Source organism: Aegilops tauschii, chromosome 5 (genome assembly GCF_002575655.3).
Source record: "Aegilops tauschii subsp. strangulata cultivar AL8/78 chromosome 5, Aet v6.0, whole genome shotgun sequence".
Taxonomy (NCBI): domain Eukaryota; kingdom Viridiplantae; phylum Streptophyta; class Magnoliopsida; order Poales; family Poaceae; genus Aegilops; species Aegilops tauschii.
In genome coordinates, this window is record NC_053039.3 from 380,608,900 (window position 1) to 380,629,940 (window position 21,041).

The 21,041-nt window shown below is 43.5% G+C and overlaps 2 protein-coding genes across 2 annotated transcripts; both read left to right on the forward strand.

Annotated features, from left to right (window-relative positions):
• The first annotated feature begins 13,492 nt into the window (after window positions 1-13,492).
• Window positions 13,493-15,768, forward strand: LOC141022888 (uncharacterized). Its single transcript, XM_073499169.1, has 3 exons — window positions 13,493-14,134; window positions 14,376-15,635; window positions 15,736-15,768. The coding sequence occupies exons 1-3, from the start codon at window positions 13,493-13,495 to the stop codon at window positions 15,766-15,768; spliced, it is 1,935 nt and encodes a 644-aa protein (XP_073355270.1).
• Window positions 15,769-16,145: 377 nt separating this feature from the next.
• LOC109755015 (F-box protein CPR1) lies at window positions 16,146-20,462 on the forward strand. The gene is made up of 6 exons (XM_020313901.4): window positions 16,146-16,347; window positions 16,936-18,276; window positions 18,368-18,490; window positions 18,798-18,890; window positions 18,985-19,044; window positions 20,080-20,462. The coding sequence occupies exons 2-6, from the start codon at window positions 16,978-16,980 to the stop codon at window positions 20,155-20,157; spliced, it is 1,653 nt and encodes a 550-aa protein (XP_020169490.3). The 5' UTR covers window positions 16,146-16,347; window positions 16,936-16,977; the 3' UTR covers window positions 20,158-20,462.
• Window positions 20,463-21,041: the final 579 nt, after the last annotated feature.

Sequence of the window (21,041 nt, forward strand, 5' to 3'; positions counted from 1 at the left end):
CACTCGATGATTTTTGCTCAAAGTCCTCGGAGGATGGGATGCTCTCAAATGACAAGTGTCAGTTTCTCTCGGAGCAGCCAACCAGCTAGTGGTTGTAGGGGGGCGGCTATTTATAGCCTAGGGAGCAGCCCGACATGATAAGACATAAATGCCCTTCAATGATATGACCGTTAGGTGGGTAGATATTTTGGGACAGCTGGCGCATAGCACAGCAACGGTCGAAAATTTGAGTATCAAATTCCTCAGGGCTATCATGTTCCTCACTGTGTAGGCAATCCGCACTGGCGAATTCCTAACTCCTCAGTCAGAACAAATTCCTCAGAGACCAGAAGAACTTCGTCTCTGTCATTGAAGAATATGACTGAACTGTATGAGATTTCCAATGGCTTCACTCGAAGGGATTGGTAGGTGTAGGATTTTGAGTTGAGCATCACCTGGAAATTTTTCCTTAGTATTTCCTCGACCCCCTTTAACGGTACGGTGTTTCCTATGACTCAAGAAAGAGAAAATGAAACTACGAAAACAAAAGTCTTCACGCTTCATGTTCCTCAAATGAATACCAAGTCTTCAAGGTCACACCAATTTCTTCACTTTCAAAGTCTTCAGAAAGTCTTCAGAAATCCAAAATCTTCAGTCGAAGAACTTCATTTTTAGGGGTCGATTTTCTCTGTAAATATCAAACTCCTCATAGACTTATAGACCTGTGTACACTCATAAACGCATTAGTCCCTTAACCTATAAGTCTTTAATACACCAAAATCACTAAGTGGCACTAGATGCACTTACAATGTCCCCCTTTTTGGTGATTGATGACAATATAGGTTAAGTTTTCAACAGGGATAACCATATGAAGTGTAAATCCTGATATTGAGGAATTTGATTGCAAGATATAGAAGAACTCCCCCTGAAGATGTGCATAGTGAGGATTTTGCTTTTGAAGCAATGCACACTTGAAGAGTAGAATCATGGAGATCTCCCCCTATATCTTGTAATTCATACACGCATTTGACATAATATATGAAGAATTTGAAATGCATGATGAAATATGGTGACTGATGTAATTCAGCATGCGTGCATAAACATTAATGAGGAATAAGCATGCAGAAAAACACAGCAAAAGTATCAGGTCACCATAGAGTTTAAGTTTACAACTCGATCCAGCAAAGTCATCAGAAGAACGAGAGTTGTAACTTAGAAAAAAACGCCCATATAATATAGTCCCGCTTGAAGACTAACTCAAATTTCTCCCCCTTTCTCATCGAATGACCAAAAGGATCGAAAATGAGGACTAATGCCCCTGAAGAATATCAAGTTGATGAAGGAGCGCCAGCGTTGTTGGGGTCATTTGTTGATGTAGGGCCTGCCGCAGTGTCGTCCAAGTCTTCATGCTCATCGGTTTCGCGCGATGAAGAATAGGAGCTGGCCACCAAGGAAGGAACCTTGACCTTTTTGTATTTCTTCGGTGGAGGTGCAGACCAGTCAAAGTCCTCCTTGAGACCCATGTTCTTCAGATCTTCTTCACCATATACATGTGACAGAATAGCCCAGGTGCGATCGAAGACTTCATGGAGGTAGTAATGGTTTTTCTTCACTGCATTATGTGTAGCAGTCATGTTGTGAAGAATTGAACCAAACTGATGCTTAACCCATTTGTGGTTTCGATCCACCTTCTGGTGAAGACTTAGCAGAAGCTCACAGTCTGTCATCACACGAGGAGCAGTAGCTTGAGGATTTGGCTTGGAGGCATGGGCAGCAGAATCATGAGTGGCAGAGTCATCATTTGTGGAATAAGATGCGGCCTTGCGAAATTGACCATCCAATGGACGAATGCCTTCATCTATAACAGCAGGTGCCTTGCCCTTTTCATCAGCTGAGGAATAGGTCCGCTTGAGGACTTCAATCGGGGGCAAGTAGCTGAGATGATTCTGAAAATCAGCCTTGTAGTTGAGTGAAGACCTTGTTCTGAGGAATCTCATAATCCACGGTGCATAAGGCTTCAGCTCAAACGGAGAAAGTGCAACATTTGCCAGAGTCCTCATGAAGAAATCGTGATAATTGACAGGAATGCCATGAATGATGTTGAATACCAGATTCTTCATGATGCCGACAATTTCCTCATCAGATGAGTCGTGGCCTTTGATTGGACTCATAGTCTTCGTCAGAATGCGATAGACTGTCCTTGGTACATACTGCAATTCCTTCACGAGGAATTTTGTCCTTGAGGCTTGACCAGGTTTCAATGGCTTCATCAGCACTTGCATATAGTGATCTGTAAGCTCAGGCTTGTTGTACATGCAACGAGCTCCTTCAGGTGGAGGACTGATGGGCAGGGCGTGAAGCAATTCAGAGGCTGGTGCCTTATAGTGAGTATTTTTGGTCATCCGGTCCAAAACCCAGGAGTTCACATCGTCAGCATCTCTTGTGATGTGCAGTGTTGCGTAGCATTGAAGAATGAGTTCTTCATTCCAGTCAACTATGTCTGTGCAAAAGTTGAGGAGGCATGCGTCATGAAGCACATTGAGGACAGGAGTGAAGCATGGCAGTGATTCCATGTCCACATGAGGAATATGCTCGTGGTAGAAGACTTTGTCCTTGTTGAAGAGCACTGAGGAATAGAAGTTGGTCGGGCTGGCGGTCCAAAAGCGCTTCCTTCTAAGACGAGCAGAATCGTAAGGATTGTAGTCAGTGAAGAACACGTGCTCGCCGAAGAAATCACCAGCCCCGAATTTCTGCTTCTTTGAGAATGGATCCTTTGGCTTGGGCTGAGGAGTGTCAGTCAATTGAGTTATCACCTCAGGGATCGCAATCTCAGTTCTTCAGGCTAAGGAATTTCAGCTTCTACTCCAGTGACAGCCTGGGTCTTCAATTCTTCATTTACATTTTCTTCAGCACTAGTGGCTGGAATTTCTTCATGGAAAGATGGGGTTGCACGAGGTTCTTCAGATCCCATTTGTACTTCAGTAGTAATAGGGGACTGAGGAATTTGCTGTAAAGGTGTGAACAGTGGAGAGTTGGGGTGCTGACTTTCCCAAAAGTCATCATTCGGCACAGGTGTGGTACAGCCAATGTCCACATCTTCATCTTCCATTTCTTCAACGTCTGCCTCTTCAGCAGTGAACTGAGGCATAGGCGAGGAGACAACTGGGGTTGAAGGGATTTCATCCACTTCAATTTCTTCATCCATCTGCTCTGACGAAGCAGCAGAAGGATTTTCTTCATCAGATCCGCTAGGGATCACATATTCTTCATCATAAGGAACAAGGTCCTTTGATGGCATGGTTGAGATAGGAACAGCATCAATGGGGTTTGCAAACGAGCTAGTCAAAGGCTTCATCTTCTTCGGAGCTGAAGAATCTGATGAAGCTGATGCTTTCCTTTTCTTCACTGCTGCACGCTCTGCAGCCTTAATCTTCTTCACATCCGATGCAGATGGAAGGATCGGAGTTGGAGTAGGCACAGGAGGAGCAGAGGAACTTGGTTGAGTTTCTTGAGGCACAACTGATGCAGTTGCCCTGACTTCTTCATTTTCTTCAGGCGCACCACTAGTGGATGCCCTGGCAATTTCATCAGCGGCTGGAATGCAGTCATCAGCCCTGGAACTCACATTTTCTTCAGCAGCCTGAATGTCATCAGCGGTGCTGGCATGTTCTTCAGTCGGCTGAGCAGATGCTTCAGCCTGAGGAATTTCTTGTTGCGTTGGAGCTGCAACATTGGAAGTGAATTTCTCAGTCGGTTTTACGAACCTAACCTTGGCTCCTTGCCAATCAGCATAGTAAGCATTGAAATCATCGCTGAGGACTTTGATTTCAGACTGGATCTTCACAAGTTCATCAGTTGTCATAGAGACAACATTGTTCTTCAGGAATTTCTCCTTCCTGTACTGCGCTTTCTTGATCTGCCTGGCCTTCTCAAATTTCCATTTCTCTTCTTGGATGAAGGCAGTCAGCATATGATTTTGGCCAGGAGTCAACTTGAAATCAGGCATAGGAGTGTTTGGGTCCTTGTGCCAGAGATCAATGTAGTCGAGGATCAACTTTGGATCCAAAAGCAGAGGCACATTTATGCTCTTGGCTCTAGCGGCCCTGACTTGCCTATCTCTGATGATTTCAGCAAGTTCTTCATTATCAGCTCCGTCTTCTTCAGACGGCACTTGGAAGGCGACCTGCTTCTTGTGAGGACTTGGTCGAGAGCCTCGTCCAGCAGTGGTCTTTGTCTTCAGCAGAGAGGGTCCTGTTGAAGAATTTGGTGCAGCTGAGGAACTAGCAGAAGCTCCTGAGGCAATAGAGATGCCTGTCGTCCTTTGGCACGTGGCAAGATGCACAGGTGCTGAGGATTTGGTCGGAGCAGCTGAGGACTTGAGCGGAGGAGCTGAGGATTTTGGAGGAGCAGGAGCAGCGTGAGGAATTGGCCGTGAGGGCTTTGAAGATTCCGGCCGTGAGGGCATTGAAGGTGAAGCACTTGGATTACGCGCAGGCTTCTTTGCCATGGATTTCTTCGGCTTGCTAGCAGAGGCCTCAGCAGAGGCAGCAGCAGCAGCAGAGTCCTCATTGAATTTCCTCACAGCTTCTCTGGCTTGTCTAACCAACTTGGCTTGGCACTTGGCCCATTCTTCAGGATAGTCCTCACCATGCTTGAGGCTGGTGGGATCAGCTATTTGGCCAGGTGCCAATGGAGGTCTTGGGCATGGAGGATTGAGTGCGAATTTCTTCATGTATTTGGGAGTAACATATTTGTACTCCCTCCACTCTCTTGCCCATCTCCTCTCTATCCTCTGGATGCGCACCTTGCGCTGATTTTTGTCCTCTTTTCCAAACTTGTCCTCATCAGGAGTGCAGTAATCCTTGTATATGTCATCAGGGATTTCAAAAGCAGTATTAACCTCAGGCCTCTTTCCTCCTTTCTGTGGCTTCTTTCCATCAGCCATTTTCTTCAGATGAGGAATTTGAACAATGGAATTCTCTGAAGAAGTATGCAACTTTTCTTCGAGAAATGCTGTAAATGAGTTAAGTTGGTGAGAACCTAGTGATTCAGCAGCGGACATGAGTACCTGTGAACAGAGTATAGTTGCGAGGAATTTGGAGAGGTCATATGCGTTCTCAGAAGGTTTTGTAAAAAGAACATGTTTGAGGAATTTGACCAGACGAGTCTTGAGGGATTTCACTAAGCGTTCTTAGTCTTAGGTTCCAGAGTTGTACAGATCAAAAATCCGCACAATTGAGGAATCTTGAAGAGAAATGTAGCTTAGAGAAATGTATCAAGAACAGATGACATGTGAGGTGTTTAGTGTGTGAAGAACTTGAAGAAAAACACCTTTGAAGATTTTGTAGAAATCATTTGAATCAAAGAGGGCAGTAAAAGTAACTTTTAATTACCCTGAACGAAGAACACGACGAACTGGGATGTGGAGATGTGAAGTTCGTCTGTGCAGATCTTCCACGCCCTAACTCGGCGGAGGAAGACAGCTACGGCGGCGGCGGAGGGAAGAAATCCACGGCCGGCGCGAGTACGACGGCGACGAGATCGAGGCAGTGAAGCTCTTCCTCACCGGCGATGATGAAGTAGCGGCGGCGCTAAGGTTCGACAAGCTCGAGCTGGAGAGAGGTTGAGCGGAGTAAAGGAAGTGAGGAAGGGGAGGGGGTATTTATAGCCACGGTGAAAAACTGTTCGCCCGAAGATTTTGGACGAACGTGCCCCTGACCCTTCTCATTCGCTTGACATGTGTCACCCATGTACTGAGAAGTGGAGATCGTGTGAGATCGTGGGTGAATAGATAAGTGTTTTCGTGGGATGCGGAACGGTTTGAGCGGCAAAACTGAAAATTTTGGATAAGATAAGTTAAAAGTTCCGTTCGCAAATTCTTCAGCTGTCAAGGACACAGTGAAGATTTTGAACGAGTTTCAAATAGAAGCACATGAAGAATTTGTGAATAGATTGGGTTGAGTTTAGCATAGAGGGGGAAGGGTCCGATCACATTCACTTAGCAGAAAAAACAACTTGAAGAAATAGCAATAAGTGAATGCTGTAGAGGACATAAACTCATATATATATATATATATATATATATATATATATATATAGGGAAAATCTATCCTACCACCCGGTGGTAGTTACCCCTCATGTCTCATATACTACCATACGGTACTATATATACTATTTTATTATTTTAAATATGTTCATATACTATATCTAAGCTATTTCAAAGCAAATTACATGAAAAAATTGCATATGAGCCCATAGTTTTTGTTATATTTGTGAAATACGTACATATTTGTACGTAAAAAAGAGCATACTCAAAAATGGTATATACTACCTAAAAATTAGTATATATACCACCTAATCATTATTATATACTACATACTACACATACATACTCTCGGTTTCGACAGATACTACATACAACATACAAAACGCAAGTGGTGGTAACTACCACTGCTTGTATATATATAGCCAATGAATAAAAAAGACGGAAACAGTGAAGACAATGCAAAGTTGAAGAAAATGAACAATTGAGGAATTTCAAAACTGAGGAAAAACTCAAATTGAAGATTTTCAACTTTGGTGGTGGCGTGACCCACCGTATAAGAATGATGATTTCAGACACCGCGTACAATTGTCATAGGGTTCTAAGAATCAAATTCTTCGTTAATTTCTTCACACTTAGAGTGTTATTCTTCATTGATTGAAGAAAAACGTTTCTTCATGTGTTGCACATCTAAGTCATCAATTTTGCATAACTGTTATGATGAGTGTCCTTTTCAAAGAACATTCGAAGATTCTGAGATATTTAGCTCACACCACAACTTGCTAAATCTCTTCTCATCCAAGGGATTTGTGAAGATATCGGCTAGCTGTTCTTCAGTCTTCACATGCTCAATAGAAATGTCGCCCTTCAACACATGATCGCGAAGAAAATGATGACGAATCTGAATGTGCTTTGTTTTCGAGTGCTGAACTGGGTTGTGAGCAATCTTGATAGCACTCTCATTGTCACAAAAAAGAGGCACATTCTTCACGTTGACGTCGTAGTCCTTGAGAGTTTGCTTCATCCATAGCAATTGAGCATAGCAAGAACCAGCAGCAATGTACCCAGCTTCAGCAGTAGACAGTGATACGCAGTTCTGTTTCTTCGAGGACCAACAGACCAAAGATCGTCCGAGGAAATGACATGTACCAGATGTTGACTTGCGGTCCACACGATCACCAGCATAGTCAGAGTCAGAATATCCAATGAGATCAAAAGCCGAGCCCTTGGGGTACCATAATCCAAGTGTTGGTGTGTGAGCTAGATATCGAAGAATATGCTTCACAGCCTTATGGTGTGATTCCTTCGGTGTAGCTTGAAATCGGGCACACATGCAAACACTAAGCATTATATCTGGCCTAGATGCACATAAGTACAATAAAGAACCAATCATGGAGCGGTATACCTTATGATCGAAGTCAATACCATTTTCATCAGTGCACAGATGGCCATTTGTGGGCATAGGAATTTTGACGCCTTTGCAATCTTGCATGCCGAATTTCCTCAGTACATCCTTGAGGTATTTCTCCTGAGATATGAATATGCCATTGCGCTGTTGACGAATTTGAAGACCTAAGAAGAATTTCAATTCTCCCATCATAGACATTTGATATTCTTCACTCATCATATAGGCAAATTCATCACTATAACGTTGGTCAGTATAGCCAAAGATAATATCATCAACATATATTTGGCACACAAACAGTTCACCATCATAAGATTTAGTGAAAAGAGTAGGGCCGAGTGAACCGGGTTTGAAGCCTTTCTTCATGAGGAATTCCTTCAAAGTATCATACCACGCCCGAGGGGCCTGCTTGAGGCCATAGAGGGCCTTATTGAGTCTGAATAATTTGTCAGGATGCTTTGGATCTTCAAAACCACAAGGCCATTTTCATCTTGCTTGTTGCGGTAGATCCACTTTGTGCCAATGATATTGTGCTTGCGAGGATCTGGACGTTTAACCAATTCCCAGACGTTGTTGAGCTCGAACTGATGTAATTCTTCTTGCATGGCCTGAATCCACTCAGGCTCCAGAAATGCTTCATCTACCTTAGTGGGCTCTGTGATAGAGACAAAAGCATAGTGCCCATAAAAGATAGATAAATGTGAAGCTTTTGAGCGTGTGAGAGGACCTGGTGCTTCAATGTCATCGATGATCTTTTCAACTTGCACTTCTTTTGCAACGCGAGGATGAGCTGGTTGTCGTCAAGGAATTTGATCAGCATTTTCTTCAGCATTTTCTTCAGGTGCATTAGCTCGACGTTCTTCATGTTCTGGAATGAATTCTTCAGCAGATTCTTCGGTAGGAATGACATCCTCGGTAGCCTTGAACTTGATAGATTCCTCAGGTGCTGGTTCATCTATCACAGAAGGTAGGTGCTCTCTTTGCGAGCCATTAGTTTCATCAAACCGCACATCTACAGTTTCAACAATCTTGTGAAGAACATTGTTGAAGACTCTGTAGGTGTGCGAGTCCTTTCCGTAACCAAGCATGAAACCTTCATGTGCTTTTGGTGCAAATTTAGCATTGTGATGAGGATCTCTAATCCAACATTTAGCACCGAAGACTTTGAAATAACTCACATTGGGTTTCTTGTCAGTGATGAGTTCATAGGCAGTCTTCTTGAAGAATTTGTGAAGATATACCCTGTTGATGATGTGGCACGCAGTATAAATAGCCTCAATCCAGAAGTGACGAGGCGTCTTGTACTCATCAAGCATAGTGCGAGGCATCTCAACAAGAGTTCTGTTCTTGCGCTCCACGACGCCATTCTGCTGAGGAGTATAAGGAGCAGATAACTCATGAGTAATACCAAGTTCATCAAGATAGTCATCAAGACCAGAATTCTTGAACTCAGTTCCATTGTCACTTCTGATGTGCTTGATCTTCACACTAAAGTTGGTTGAAGCCCTCGAGGAAAATCGTTTGAAGACTTCCTGCACTTCATGTTTGTAAGTGACAATATGTACCCAAGTGTAACGAGAGTAATCATCAACAATAACAAAGCCATAGAGAGGTGCATCATTAGTGACTGCTGAGTAATGATTAGGACCAAAGAGGTCCATGTGAAGCAATTCGAAGGGTCGAGTAGTGGTCATGATAGTCTTTGATGGATGCTTGGCCTTGGTCATCTTTCCAGCTTCAGAGGCTCCGCATAAGTGATCCTTGAGGAATTTGACATTCTCAATGCCAATGACATGCTTCTTCTTCGAAAGCGTGTGCAAATTCCTCATGCCTGCATGACCAAGTCGTCGATGCAGAGCCAGCCTTCTGAAGCTTTTGCAAGTAGGCACACGGCTGGTTGTGGTCCTGTAGAGAAATCAACAATATACAAGTCTCCTCTCCTAAAGCCTTCGAAGACTTTGGAATTGTCAGCTTCCATAACCACAACACAACGATACTTGCCAAAGACAACAACCATATCAAGATCGCAAAGCATTGAGACAGACATGAGGTTGTATCCTAAGGACTCGACAAGCATGACTTTGTCCATGTGTCGATCCTTTGTGATCGCAACCTTACCTAGACCCAATACCTGACTTTTGCCTTTGTCAGCGAAGATGATATGCTTCAGATGCGATGGTGATAAGGGAGCATCCATCAATAGATTCTTGTCACCAGTCATGTGATTTGTACATCCACTATCGAGGACCCACCCAGTGGCTTTGGGTTGATCATCCTGCAGATGAATTAGTGCAGCTTAGGAACTCATATACTTCATTAGTGAAGAATATGACATCAATTCATCAGACCAATTTCATCAAGTAATAGAACAGATAAAGCAGTGAGAGGACGTGAGAAATGAAAGTTCATTTCTTCATGATTAGCCTGCGTCCTTTCAGGCAATTTTTCAGGTCTCCAGCAAATTCTTAAGACGTTTGAGCACGTCTGGAGACCTGACCCTGCATAAGAGATTAGTTCTTTTTCTTCACCACCCACATCTGAAGGGGTGGCAAAGAGTTCATCACTCTGCGAGCTCCATACGAGAAAGGTGGCATAGAAGCCAATCCATTTCGTTTCACATAAGAGGAGTTAGGATAAGCATATGAATAAGCAGAGAAATTCTTCGAGGACTTATGAACATAATGATTAGAAGAATAATGCTCATATTCATAGCCCTTAGCTCTTCCCTGCGAAACAGAGAGGTTTGCACGATGATGTTCATATGAGGACTTTGATCCTTCTGAGGAATTTGATCCACGTGAGGAATTTGGTCCATATGAGGACTTGGATCCATATGAAGAATTTGGTCCATATGAAGAATTTGATCTGGGGTTCCTATTCTTCACAGGTGGTGTCATGAGGACATTCACCTGAAGACTTTCAAGGCACTTTTTGGGAACCCAGATTTTTTTCATAGGAGAACCGTTCCTGCAGTTTGTGCCAACATATCTAGCAAATACTTCACCATTCTGATTTTTAAACAGTTTATAGTTGGAGTCAAATGACTCATCAGAAGAATGAGGAGATTCACATGTAAAGCCAGATAGATTACATGGATCAACTGGAGGTCCCTTTGCAGCAACCCATGAGGTTTTGGGGTACTGCTCAGGCTTCCAATATGTACCATCAGCATTGAGTTTCCTCTCAAAGGCAATACCCTCTTTCCTAGGGTTCCTGTTGAGGGTCTGCTTTTTAAGCACATCAAAAAGAGTCTGATGCCCTTTGAGGCTTTTGTACATGCCTGTCATGTACAATTCCTTCAGCCCTGCATCGTCAGTGATACTAGCAATGTCCTCAAATGAGGAATTAGTGATAGCAGAGGCAGGTGAAGAATTTGTAACATTAGAAGCATTTGAACATTCAGGTGAAGAATTAGCAGATTCACATCCAATGCATTTCAGGCATGGAGGAACAAATTCTTCCTGAGAAGCGCTGATTTGTTGAGCAAGTAATGAATCGCGCTCCCTCTAAAGATCTTCATAACTCACTCTTAGCTTCTCAAGATCTTGCTTTCTTTGAAGAAATTCATAAGAAAGCTTCTCATGATCAGATAAGAGAGTGTTATGTTGATCTTGAAGGGTGTCATACTTAGTATGAAGTCTCTGAAGACTTTCAGCCAAAGCTTTTGACTGATCCATTTCTTCACCCAACATATCATCGCTCCTATTTAGCATGTATTGAACTTTTTCCAAAGTTCTTTGTTGTTTAGTGGCAAGGGAAGCAAGTTTGACATAGCTGGGTCCAAATTCATCACCATATTCATCATCACTAGACTCGGATAGGTAGCATTCAGTTACCTCAGCACTATTTGCCATAAGGCATGATGAAGAGGATGATGATTCTGGTTCGAATGTCATCACTTTGAGAGATTCCTTGAAGTCCTCAAACCAAGGATCATGACGGGTTCGATGACCTTCATAGACCTCAGAGAGACGGTCCTAGATAAGCTTCGCATGATCGAGATGCATGATGTTCCTGAACTGATTCTGAGACAGACAGGAGCAGATGACGTCCTTCGCCGTGAGGTTGAGAAGAGTGTACTTGTGAATGTCATCAGCTTCCGCCATCTTGCATAGATCGGTCAGACCAATCTCTGTGACAGTCCACAGCTCGCTGTTCATCGCCATGAGGCGCTTCTTCATCATGGCCTTCCACTTGGGATACTCGTGACCGTCAAAGATGGGGCATGACACAGTCTTCATTCCTGTGGTCGACATAACTAAAACTCCAGGCGGTTAAACCAAAATCACACAGAACAAGGGAGTATCTTGCTCTGATACTAATTGAAAGTGCGTTATATCGACTAGAGGGGGGGTGAATAGACGATTTTTATGAATTCTTCACTGAGGAATTTGCGGGTGAGGAAATTCCTTAGCGAAGAACTACTTGCAGCGGAATAAGTACTCAGAAGTAAACATAACAGAACACAAGCATGGTCATCATGATGAAATGAAGACAGGCACAGAGTACAGAAAGCGTAAACACAGGATAACATAGGATGAAGACAAACAGACTGAAGAAATTGAACTGAGGAAATTGAGAAAGTCTTCAGTCAAAGTCTTCAAACACAGATATGACAAGCACACAACACAGTAATGAGGAAATGAAAGAGTTGAGGAAATAGAACTAGTAGGCTTGGTGAAGACAATGATTTGGTAGACAAGTTCCAACTGCTGTCTCAGTTGTACATCTAGTTGGAGCGGCTAGGTATTTAAACCTGAGGACACACAGTCCCGGACACACAGTCCTCACCGTATTCTCCTTGAGCTAAGGTCACACAGACCTCGCCCAATCACTCGTGGTAAGTCTTCAGGTGACTTACGAACCTTCACAAACTCGGTCACTCGGCGATCCACAATTCCTCTTGGATGCTCTAGACCATGACGCCTAACCGTCTGGAAGAAGCACAGTCTTCAAAGGTAACAAGCGTCGGATCCACGCAGGATCAATCTCTTTAGTGATGCTCAATCACTTTGGGTTTGTAGGTGTTTGGTTTGGGTTTTCCTCACTCGATGATTTTCGCTCAAAGTCCTCGGAGGATGGGATGCTCCCAAATGACAAGTGTCAGTTTCTCTCGGAGCAGCCAACCAGCTAGTGGTTGTAGGGGGGCGGCTATTTATAGCCTAGGGAGCAGCCCGACATGATAAGACATAAATGCCCTTCAATGATATGACCGTTAGGTGGGTAGATATTTTGGGACAGCTGTCGCATAGCACAGCAACGGTCGGAAATTTGAGTATCAAATTCCTCAGGGCTATCATGTTCCTCACTGTGTAGGCAATCCGCACTGGCGAATTCCTAACTCCTCAGTCAAAACAAATTCCTCAGAGACCAGAAGAACTTCGTCTCTGTCACTGAAGAATATGACTGAACTGTATGAGATTTCCAATGGCTTCACTCGAAGGGATTGGTAGGTGTAGGATTTTGAGTTGAGCATCACCTGGAAATTTTTCCTTAGTATTTCCTCGACCCCCTTTAACAGTACGGTGTTTCCTATGACTCAAGAAAGAGAAAATGAAACTACGAAAACAAAAGTCTTCACGCTTCATGTTCCTCAAATGAATACCAAGTCTTCAAGGTCACATCAATTTCTTGACTTTCAAAGTCTTCAGAAAGTCTTGAGAAATCCAATGTCTTCAGTCAAAGAACTTCATTTTTAGGGGTCGACTTTCTCTGTAAATATCAAACTCCTCATAGACTTATAGACATGTGTACACTCATAAACGCATTAGTCCCTTAACCTATAAGTCTTCAATACACCAAAATCACTAAGGGGCACTAGATGCACTTACAAACCCAGCTATCTCAGTTCAGGCATATATCACTCTGCAACGTTCTCTATAAAATTGCATCCAAGGTGATCTCGAATCGTCTCAAGCTAGTTTTGCCTGACATTATTTCTGCTGAACAGTCTGCCTTTGTCCCTGGGAGGTTGATCACTGACAACATTTGCAGCTTATGAGTGTCTTCATTTCATGAAAAGAAACAGGGCAAAGAAACATCAACACAGTGCTCTTAAACTGGACATGATGAAAGCTTATGACTGGGTGGAGTGGTCATATCTAGAAGCTATCATGCTGAAGCTGGGATTCACCCAGAGATGGATGGAGATAGTTATGGGCATGGTGACGACGGTCAAGTTTTCAGTCATGTTTAATGGCAGCAAACTGCAACAGTTTACTCCTTCGCGTGGAATCTGGCAGGGGGATCCAATCTCTCCGTACTTGTTCTTGCTAGCAGCAGAGGGCCTTCCGTGCCTGTTAAAATCTAAAGTTGAGTCATCAAACCTTGGTGGTCTGCAAGTGGCACCTTTGGCGCCACCGGTGAACCACTTATTATTTGCAGATGACAGCCTGCTGTTCTTCAAGGCCAATGCTATGGGTGCAGATGAGATTAACCAGTTGTTGGAACATTATTGTCAAGCAACGGGGCAAAGAGTCAACTACAGCAAATCCTCTATCTTCTTCAGTAAAGGAGTTCCGGGAAATGTCCGAGCAGAAATCAAAGAATTGCTACATGTGCCTAATGAGACATTGAATGAAAAATACTTGGGAATGCCATCTGATGTTGGTTCTTCAAGAAATGGCGCCTTCAAGTTTCTCAAATACCGTCTGTGGAGTAAAATCCAGGGGTGGATCGAGAAGTCTTTGTCCACCGTAGGGAAGGAGGTACTAGTCAAATCCGTGGCTCAAGCGGTGCCAGTTTTTTCGATGTCTTGTTTCAAATTACCAAGAGGCCTCTGTGAACACTTGAATATGTTGATACGGAAGTTCCGGTGGGGCTCAAAAGATGGACGCCGGAAGCCTCATTGGGTATCATGGAAGGACATGACGCAACCCAAATCTTGGGGGGGGGGGGTTGGGGTTCAAAGATTTTGAATTATTCAACCTAGCAATGCTCGCTAAGCAGGGGTGGCGAATCCTCCAACAACCTGATTCTCTCAGTGCTCGAATCTTGAAGGGGGTTTGCTTCCCTAATTCATCCATATTGCATGCTCAAGTTGGCTCCCACCCTAGCCAGATTTGGAGATCCATAATGGAGGGCGTAGAGGTTTTGAAATTGGGGCTTATAAAGCGAATCGGCAATGGAGAATCCACGGATGTGTGGACGGAGAATTGGATCCCAAGCAACGAGATGTTGCGCCCCTACGGCTGCAGGGTACAAAACCCTATGAGGTTAGCAGCTGACTATATTGACTACACCTCTGCGACGTGGGACAAACATCGAGTTGAGCAAACTTTCTTGCCAATTGACGTTTCGGTGATTTTGACTATCCCTATCAGTACAAGGATTTTTGATGATTACTGGGCATGTAATTTTGAGAGAAACGACATCTTCTCTGTATGCTCGGCTTACAGAATGTTAGTTGCGACACGGCAGCGGAGAGAAGCATGGTTAGATGGCACTTCGGCTTCTTCTAGCTCAAACATGGAGGAAAAATCATGGAAGATGCTTTGGAAGACACAGGTCCCAGCCAAGGTGAGGATGTTCTTATGGCGTTTGTCAAAGCAGTCACTCCCCACGGAGGACGTACGAGCGCATCGACACATGCCGAATACGAGCTCATGTGGATTGTGTGGTTCGTCGGATTCATGGAGGCACTCGCTACTTGAGTGTTCGATGGCGAGATGTGTTTGGGCACTTGATAATGGCGACCTGGTGAGTAGAATGATTACTAGCACTGAGCCAAGGGCGAAGTATTGGTTGTTTGGAATGATGGAGCTACTGTCTCATTCAGAGTTTGTCCGGCTGTCCGTAACGCTGTGGGCGATTTGGTCAGCACGCAGGAAGTTCATTCATGAAGGCATGCCCCAGAGTCCGCATTCTACCCATGCATTTATTCAGCACTTTATTGACGAGATTAGCATGCTTCAGAACAAGCCGGCCGAAGTGCAGAATCCCCCCGGGATGTTAGGCAGCCACATGCAAGGCCTAGTCCTCCCCCCGCTGGGTACGCAAAGATCCATACTGACGGCGCTGTTTTCAGCAATAGAGGCGGCTCCGCGGCAGCTCGAGATGCAGCTGGTAACTCTCTGGGGAAGCTCTTCGCTAGTGATTGAGGGCCAAATCGATCCGGCGACGCTCGAAGCAATTGCATGCAGGGAAGGGATGGCATTGGCGGAAGACCTCTTAGTCCATGATTTCATCATCTCATCGGACTGTAAGCAGGTAGTTGAAGATATCAATAGAGGAAATCAGGGGCGATATGGATGTATCACGGAAATAAAACTTAGAGCTACGAGTTTCAATTGTAATTTTATTTTTGAAGGCCGAGCCGTTAATGGCAAAGCACATAGTTTAGCTAGGCACTCTCTTACTCTCGGTCTGGGACGCCATTTGGTTGGCCAATCTCCATAATCCGAATTGTATCCCACTACATGTGGATTATCATCAATAAAGCTTACCTTTCCCCCTTAAAGAAAAAAAAGCAGTTTAACGCTCGCGGGCGTTTTTTATTTTTTTGAAAGGAACACAAAACTGCATTCCATTAGATAGCTTGGCTGGAAAGATCACCAGCTACACAGTCTGACGCTCGCGGGCGTTACACGAAGGTCCCTACTCTTCCTCAAACTTGCACGCAAAAAAAAAAAAGTGTTCCGCAGACTGGGCCGAACCTGGGCCCCACATCCTAATACACACTACTCTACCATATATGTCCCTTCTATCCTTTTTTTTTTTTACTTATATCCGTTCTGTTCTGTTCCTTCCTGCCCGGCGAAATCACGGAAGCCGCTAACGGCAGCCGAGAAGGGAGGGGGAAAGAGCGGCAGTAAATCATTTCGTCAGCAGCTCTTGGGGCCTGCGGGAAATCTTCCACCGCGTCACCTCCTCCCATGGCGGCGACCGCGGAGCTCGGCTGATCCTGATCGCGCCCGTGATTGTGAGTCCTCCAGTCCCCTCCGTGGCCTCTTCTTTTGCTTGCGGGCTGTTTCCTCCTCCGGCGCCCCTCTCGTCGGCGCCCCTTCCATCTGTAACTGCAGCGGCGGCTAGGGTTTCTGGCTGCTTGCCCTGAGTTGAGGGATTGAGGCGCCGGAGGGAGGGCTCATGATTGTTCTTGGATTTGACACTAGTCTGCAGTTCGGGTACATGAGAGGAGATGGCGACAACATTAGAGTTCTTCTTTTTTTATGTTTTGACCGAAAGATTATGCTTTTGGTAATTGGTAACATTGTTTTACCGTGGAAACGGAAGAGGCGAATTTATTTTTCCAGTCAAAATTTTAGACGCTGCAACAGAGCAGAGTTTTTTAGATGCCGTCAGTACCCTCCTTGGCGCATTGGCTGGTAAATACAGTAGATATTTGGAAGCGATACAAACATGGATATGTTTCATCTTCTTCCTTTGCCGACAAAATAATTTCAATGACCGTTTTCTGTCTAGTAATTTTTCAAGTCAAACTCCAAGCAGTATGCCCTGTATCATTTTTCTTTTGCGGGACTGCATCATTAACTGGAATGTGTGTTTGCAGAGTGGTTTGGTAGTTCAGCTGCCCCAGCATTGCGTGCTCACTATGGAAGAGCCCGAATCAAAGAAGCAAATAAATGAGGAATGCATCATAAACCGCCTCCCAGGCGACCTCATTGAGCGGATATTTTTCAGGCTTCCAGTGAGCACTTTGTTGACGTGCCGCGGCGTCTGCAAGCAGTGGCAGAACTTCATCCGGGATCCACAGTTTGCCGCATCACACCTCCAGCTTGCACCCAGTTATGCTCTTCTGTTCTTCCCGCAAGGTTTGGTTTCCGGCGTGCTCTACCCTAGTGATGCTATCCTAATTGATGAGGCCTGGTCACCGTCGACATGTGCGGTGCCAGTGATTGGTCCTGATGATTTCCTTTTTGGTTCATGCAATGGCCTTCTTGGGTCATACACAAAGACATCAACGATCAAGATTGCTAACCTTGCAACTGGTGAATGTCTGCATCTTGAGAAACCTTCCAAGAATGTGAAAGGTGATCACTACTGTTTCTACAGCTTTGGGTTTCATCCCGTGACAAAAGAATACAAGATCACACACTTCCTTGGTGACTGCGTTAATGGTCGCCCCCATAATAAAGACAGGTTCAACATCATTCAAGTTTACACGCTTGGTGATGAGAAATGGAAAGATATCCGCACTCCAGAACCTCTTAGCTTGATCAGTGTGAGAAACTCTGGAGTTGTCAATGTTGATGGCAAAATGTATTGGTTAACTGAAGACATGCTAGTTAGCTGGCAGCATGCAGTTATTTCCTTTGATCTCAGTGAAGAAAGTTTTGCGACTATACAACTGCCGGCAGAGCGTGAAGATCAGGATCGTTATGGTCCTCGTAAGTTCTGGATCAGAGAAATGCATGGCAAAATATGCATACTAACTGCTCAACCAAGTCGTTATGATCCCAGAGCTCTTCTTGGTGAGCTGCAGATCTGGACACTTGAGAACACGGTAGAGCAACAAAGGTGGAGCAAGAAGTACAATATTAAGAACCCACCAAATTACATTCCAGGTCCACATTCTGTTCACAGGGATAGGATCATGACGCAACTTTACAACAGCGTGTGTTCATATGAGTTGTTTAGTGAAAACTTCGAGATTGATTTGAGCAAGAAGCTGAAGCTGTTTGATTCCAAACCCCGTTGGATGTACAACATGCAATCCTACATCGTTGTGAAATCACTTGTATCTTTAGATGTATATAAAAAGGCTGGCATTGTGCGCAGACCGAAACAGCAAGTAGGCTGGGAATTGAAGAAGTGGAAGGCATGGGAGGATAAGCGTCGTGAGGCAGAGGATATACGGTACCGTGTCCACAAACACGAGCATGCCTTATTTGTATGTTGGCCAAACTGTTATTAGCCTTCAACCTTGATGAATGTTCCTTATTTTGGAAATTTTGACAAACCGCTAACTTGCCACTTTGTAGGGAAACGCAGAAAAAATGGGTAAAATGTATCAGTCTTTGCAGGATAAGCCACATGATGTAGCAGAACGTCTACGCGCAGAACTCAATCAGGTGTTGCAGGACATGCCACATAATCCAAGTCAGGTGATTCTCTACAGAAATGGTAGAATCGAGGGTACCACACTTTTCACATTTTAGTTAAAAAGATCCATAATTATCTGACGGCAAAGGCGTAACAAGATTTTTTTTCTTGAGAAAACGCAAAGCTTGCATCTTGATGCCTTGACAGAAAAAATATAGTTACAAGGCATAAGACTAGGCCAAACAACTGACCACTCAAGACAAGACCACAACTAACAACCACCGGACATACATTACAACCAACGCCACAAAACTATTTTAAGTGTGTTGTAACTAGTGCGTTAACAAGTGTTTTGGAAATTTCCAATAGCCAAAGTCCCCCCGGAGGCTTAATTGGGTGGAGCAGAAGCAGGACTATGAGAAGTTGATGGCCCGTTCAGTGAAACTGAAAGAAAGGGCTCAGGTACAGTTTGCTTGCATTTGTTGATTTGCTAGCAAACATTATTTACTACTGTTGTTGAAGTATGTCAAATTTGACAAACTTGACCTTCGTATAGGTCATGAAGCAGGCACATGATAACATCTTGAGTATCATCGCAAGTTTTAAGTCGGATAAGGTGAACTTTTGCGGGTTTAAACTTTTAAATTATCCATGTTTTCTGCAACAACCTGCCAGCTTGTTACTCGTTTCTTTTTTGGCTACTTGTCTCATTTGCCATAATAATGAAGCCAATTAACTTATTTTCAGAAATAAGCAGCTTAACTGGGTTCTCTATTCATATAAAAATAAATGAATGACTTGCATGTTCTCGAAAGAAATAAATGAATGTCTTGCCCACTAAAATGTGACTATTTTCCACACCAAACGTAATCTTAACAACTGCTTGTATGTTTTACTTTTTGACAGCTGTGCAACTTTGTTTAATTGAAGTTGTCTACTCTTATTCAACTCACCGTGCACTTAATCTAGCAGTTCACATATTTTACATCGTATGGAAATTAATTTATTCACTACGGTTTAAATACATGCAGTCAAAAAACTTCATGTCATGCTTTTTATTTTAAAGAGTATATTCAGCATCCTAAAAAAGTTATATTCTCTTATTTAATATTGCAAACCCAACATGCATATGTAAGCCTTGTCTAGTACTCACTCCATTCCTAAATATACGACGTTCTGGTAGTTCAAATTGAACTACCAAAACGTCATATATTTAGAAATGGAGGGACTAGTTGCTTAGTTCTGTAAATTTCATGTTCTTGCATGCATTTGCAGTTTCATGTTTGCTGGAATACTTTGTACATGATGAGCAATGAGCATAGTCGTGCTAAGTAAGCATTGGATTATTTTTTCGATTGTGCATCAGTAACTATAATGGATCATCATAAGCATGGAGTGAGTAGCCAAGAAGATCATTGTTACCATCCGTTACAAAATTTCACTTTCATCTGTATTGTTCTGGTTTTGAACTTCTCATCCTGAAATTTAGCAACAATGTGCCCCTTGTTTACTGTTAGAGAAGAACTATGAGGATATACGATAGTATGTCTCTTCTTTTATTGGAATTCTAAATGTTTCGTGTTAGCACATGGGATGAAGTAGCGAACACTTTCTTGTATTTGATATCCTGATCCATATTCACTTTTGGCAGGGTAAATCAGCTGCTGGCGCTTCTTCTTCTTCTTCCATTGCCCGTGTTGACGAGAAGAAGGAAGAAGAGAACATTTAAAATTGCACTTAGCTATCTGGGGCACTTCTTGTTATTGTCTCTATTTCATCCTGAGAGATCCTGTAACCTCTGCCAAGGAGGCTCTTGTCCCCTTCGATTGGATGCGCGCAGCCGTTGTTCGTAGTCTGATTTAGCCTCTCGCTCCATCAGTTGCTTGTTGTCATTACATTACACTTTGAGGTTTCTAGTTTCTATAAATGTTCAGCACAAAATGCCGCTTGGCTGAGAGATCCAACAGGAACGATGGCCTTGCCTTAAACAGGAATAATGATATGATTTGCAATGTTTTAAATACTTGGGATTAAGTGTCAGGCTTCATGCTTGCTCTCTGCGCTGTAGTTCTCTTATTAGTTCTCACGATATGCATCTGAATATCTGATGTTGTGGATTAACCTGGGACTTGAGAACTTATCATGGCATTCTTCTTAGGTCGCTTAGACTCTTCCTACGGTCCAACTATTGCGTCTTTTTGGTCCCGAGTGATTGCTAGCTTTTCCAGCCAGTAAGCCGGTGGTTTATGGCTTTTTTTTTAATAATACATTTTTTATTAATTTTCATAAATATTACGCTGGATAAAAAAATTTCAAAAATAATAAGTCGGCCCACAGCAGGCCGATTGGATTCCAGTCGGCCCACAGCTGCCCGACTGGCCCCTGTCGGCCCACTGTGGGCGGGCCGACTGAAGCTAATTGGCTCGCTGTGGGCTAATTGTTTTTGCAAAAAAAGTAGGCATAAAAAATATATGTTTAAAAAAATGTTAATCATGTAATTAAAAAATGTTAAACGTGTATAAAAAAATGTTCCTGATGTATAAAAAAATGTACAATATATATGCAAAAAAGTTGACATAAAAAATATGTTTTAGAAAGTGTTAACCATGTATT

What these genes read in the sequence shown, in the direction of transcription:
- LOC141022888 (XM_073499169.1), top strand. Translation starts at nt 13,493, where the DNA reads ATGATGAAAGCTTATGACTGGGTGGAGTGGTCATATCTAGAAGCTATC. An exon ending in TGTCCACCGTAGGGAAGGAG is followed by an intron (nt 14,135 to 14,375) that starts GTACTAGTCAAA and finishes CTCGCTAAGCAG; the next exon opens with GGGTGGCGAATCCTCCAACA. An exon ending in TCTCATCGGACTGTAAGCAG is followed by an intron (nt 15,636 to 15,735) that starts GTAGTTGAAGAT and finishes TTATTTTTGAAG; the next exon opens with GCCGAGCCGTTAATGGCAAA.
- LOC109755015 (XM_020313901.4), top strand. Translation starts at nt 16,978, where the DNA reads ATGGAAGAGCCCGAATCAAAGAAGCAAATAAATGAGGAATGCATCATA. An exon ending in AACACGAGCATGCCTTATTT is followed by an intron (nt 18,277 to 18,367) that starts GTATGTTGGCCA and finishes GCCACTTTGTAG; the next exon opens with GGAAACGCAGAAAAAATGGG. An exon ending in TGCCACATAATCCAAGTCAG is followed by an intron (nt 18,491 to 18,797) that starts GTGATTCTCTAC and finishes AATTTCCAATAG; the next exon opens with CCAAAGTCCCCCCGGAGGCT.